This window comes from Camellia sinensis, chromosome 1, assembly GCF_055761805.1.
Source record: "Camellia sinensis isolate YWXY chromosome 1, ASM5576180v1, whole genome shotgun sequence".
NCBI classification, from domain to species: domain Eukaryota; kingdom Viridiplantae; phylum Streptophyta; class Magnoliopsida; order Ericales; family Theaceae; genus Camellia; species Camellia sinensis.
In genome coordinates this window covers 128,498,467-128,500,861 of record NC_138961.1, presented here as the reverse complement: position 1 = coordinate 128,500,861, position 2,395 = coordinate 128,498,467, and the positions used below count along the sequence as shown (strand labels likewise).

General features: G+C 37.7%; 1 protein-coding gene across 1 annotated transcript; it reads right to left on the bottom strand.

The window, feature by feature from the left end:
- Positions 1-1,391: 1,391 nt before the first annotated feature.
- On the bottom strand, positions 1,392-2,141 carry LOC145819940 (uncharacterized). The gene is made up of 2 exons (XM_082913987.1): positions 1,656-2,141; positions 1,392-1,418 (listed from the first exon to the last, which is right to left on the bottom strand). Exons 1-2 carry the CDS (start codon positions 2,139-2,141, stop codon positions 1,392-1,394), a joined length of 513 nt encoding a protein of 170 aa, XP_082770113.1.
- Positions 2,142-2,395: the final 254 nt, after the last annotated feature.

The window sequence follows — 2,395 nt, the reverse complement described above, 5'->3', positions numbered from 1 at the left end:
TTGAGTAAATTTTGAAAGAACAATTTTCAAGTCTTCTATATTTTCTGTTAAAACAACTTTCTTCTATTTTAGAATCTCATTTTCCTTTTGCAAAACCTCTATTTTCTTTTCAAAAGTGGAAGACTCTTTTAACACCTCTTTCTCCTTTTCCACTTTCAAGGCTTCATTTTCTAAAGCATTGATCTTAGAATTCAAGGATTCATTTTCTTATGATAAACTTGGAATCATGTTCTTTTGACAACTACTTTTTGAACTATGCTTTTTAAATTCGGCATGTAATTCATCAAAAGAAGATTGTAGTTCTTCAAAAGTAAAGGGTTCATCATTTACCTCATCATCATCTCCAAGCGCCATCAAGCATATGTTAACATCTTCATTTTTGCACACTTCAGTTTTTGGGTCGCTATTATCACTATCTTCTCCCCATGTTGCAATTATGGCTTTCTTCTTGTCCTTCTTGAATTGTTTCTTGAGCTCCAGACATTCTAATTTGTAGTGTCCCGGTTTGTTGCATTTGTAGCAAGTAACTTCAGATTTTTTGTGATTTTCCCTTTTGAAGATCTTTGTTGAAGTCTTTTATGAAGAACTTCCTTACACCTTGTTTCTTCTTCACAAACCTTTTGAACCTCTTGGTAATGAATTCCGTTTCTTCATCATCTTCCTCTTAATCATTTTTTTTTTTTGGTGGATAAGTCATAAAATAAAAGGCAAAAAACTTACACCACTACAAGAAGCATACTCCAGGCCCTAGCCAAGCACTATACAAGAAACAGGACCAAGGACAAAATAAAACAAAGCCAAGCCAAAAGGGCCTAAACAAAACCAGTTTAAAATGTTAACATCACATATCTAAACGGTCAAAAAAAGAAAGGAAAGAAAAAAAAACAAAACTAGAGAACCCAAACATAATAACAAAATAACTACCAATGTGTTCATGGGCCGCATGCAGATTTGATGAGGAACATGAACACACCTATATAACTAGGTAGCAAATAGCCGAGAGTAACCACACTGATTTGTACGCCCGTGCACATCCCGCACGGGTAGGCCATCTAGCAAAACAAACTAAATAAAACAAAATAAAATAATGACTTTCTTCACACACAGAGGCGCCTTCAGCAGCCATCAACACGAGCATAGTTAGTTCCAAAGCTTGAAGAAATCCAGACTGAACACCGAACCAGACAGCATTAACAAGGGAGGTACTGTTATGCCGCCCCATACAATCCAAACAGAGATTAGACATTATAGTAAACCCTGTCATGAACAAGTACCAAAACAAGGTTAGCCAATCCACAAACCAAAAACAATTAAGAAACAGTGATAGATTGCTGTTTACAACACACATATAGCTGCTCACTACACTCAACCCACAAATATATATGCTCACATCACTCGAGAAACATAGCTCCATATACCTGCAAAATAAAAAGATACAGGAAATATATAAAAACATGTTAGTCCCTCGCAATATGGCTAGTGATAGTGGGTTAGGAGTTAGTTTATTCCTCACACTATACTCAACCCTCATAGAAAATGGCACACACTCAATCTTCTCCTCCCCAGTGGGCCGCATACCTATATCAATAACAAACATTAAGAAACCCCACATTTTATATGATTTCCTTCACTCAACCCACAATTTGTGAACTCACATCCCTCACAGCAGGTACGTCATGTTTCAGCACAATATGGGGAATTCTCCAAGAGCTCAAGTACCATATATCAGTATGGTGTGATTTCAAATTGGTTATATGCATAACCCTGAATCTAACCATATCCACAATATACTTTATAACCACCTCTTCAGTGACCATATCCTTACTAAAGACTCTATTATTCCTAGCAATCCATAACTGGTACACAGTACAAGTAAAGGCAAGCTTGGTAATAATAGTCCCTAAAGATTTCCCTTTCACAGATTTTGCAATAAGCTGGACCAAGTCACTCCAAGGAATTGATGGCCAATCAACATTCATCTTTCCTTTGATACAAGTCCACACTTTTTCAGATAATGGACACTCAAAGAAAAGATGGTTGTGGTCTTCACAAGGGTCCTGGCAGAAAGCACACTCAGTAGCTTGAGTCACACCAAAGGTTTTCAACCTATCTCCAGTGTTCAATCTGCCAAGGATAGCCATCCACACCACAAAACTCACTTTAGGAATATTATGAGGCCCCCAAATAATCTTAGACCAGTTCGCATGATCAAAGTGATGCCTCAAAAAACGCCATTTGGACTAGATAGTGAATTTACCACTAGCTGCAGGACTCCAACTCACATCATCAGACCCACCAGTAGGGAGATAAGTAGGAGGAGTACTAGAAATGAGGTCCATAAGCTCACATGAAGATGGGAAAGGCCACTTCCAAGTAGTACCTTCCACAATCTCAC

Excerpts from the sequence above, each read along its gene's own strand:
- LOC145819940 (XM_082913987.1), bottom strand. The coding sequence starts at position 2,141 with ATGGCTATCCTTGGCAGATTGAACACTGGAGATAGGTTGAAAACCTTT. Across the intron at positions 1,419-1,655 it reads ACGTACCTGCTGTGAGGGAT|GTATATGGAGCTATGTTTCT; the intron begins GTGAGTTCACAA and ends TTTATTTTGCAG.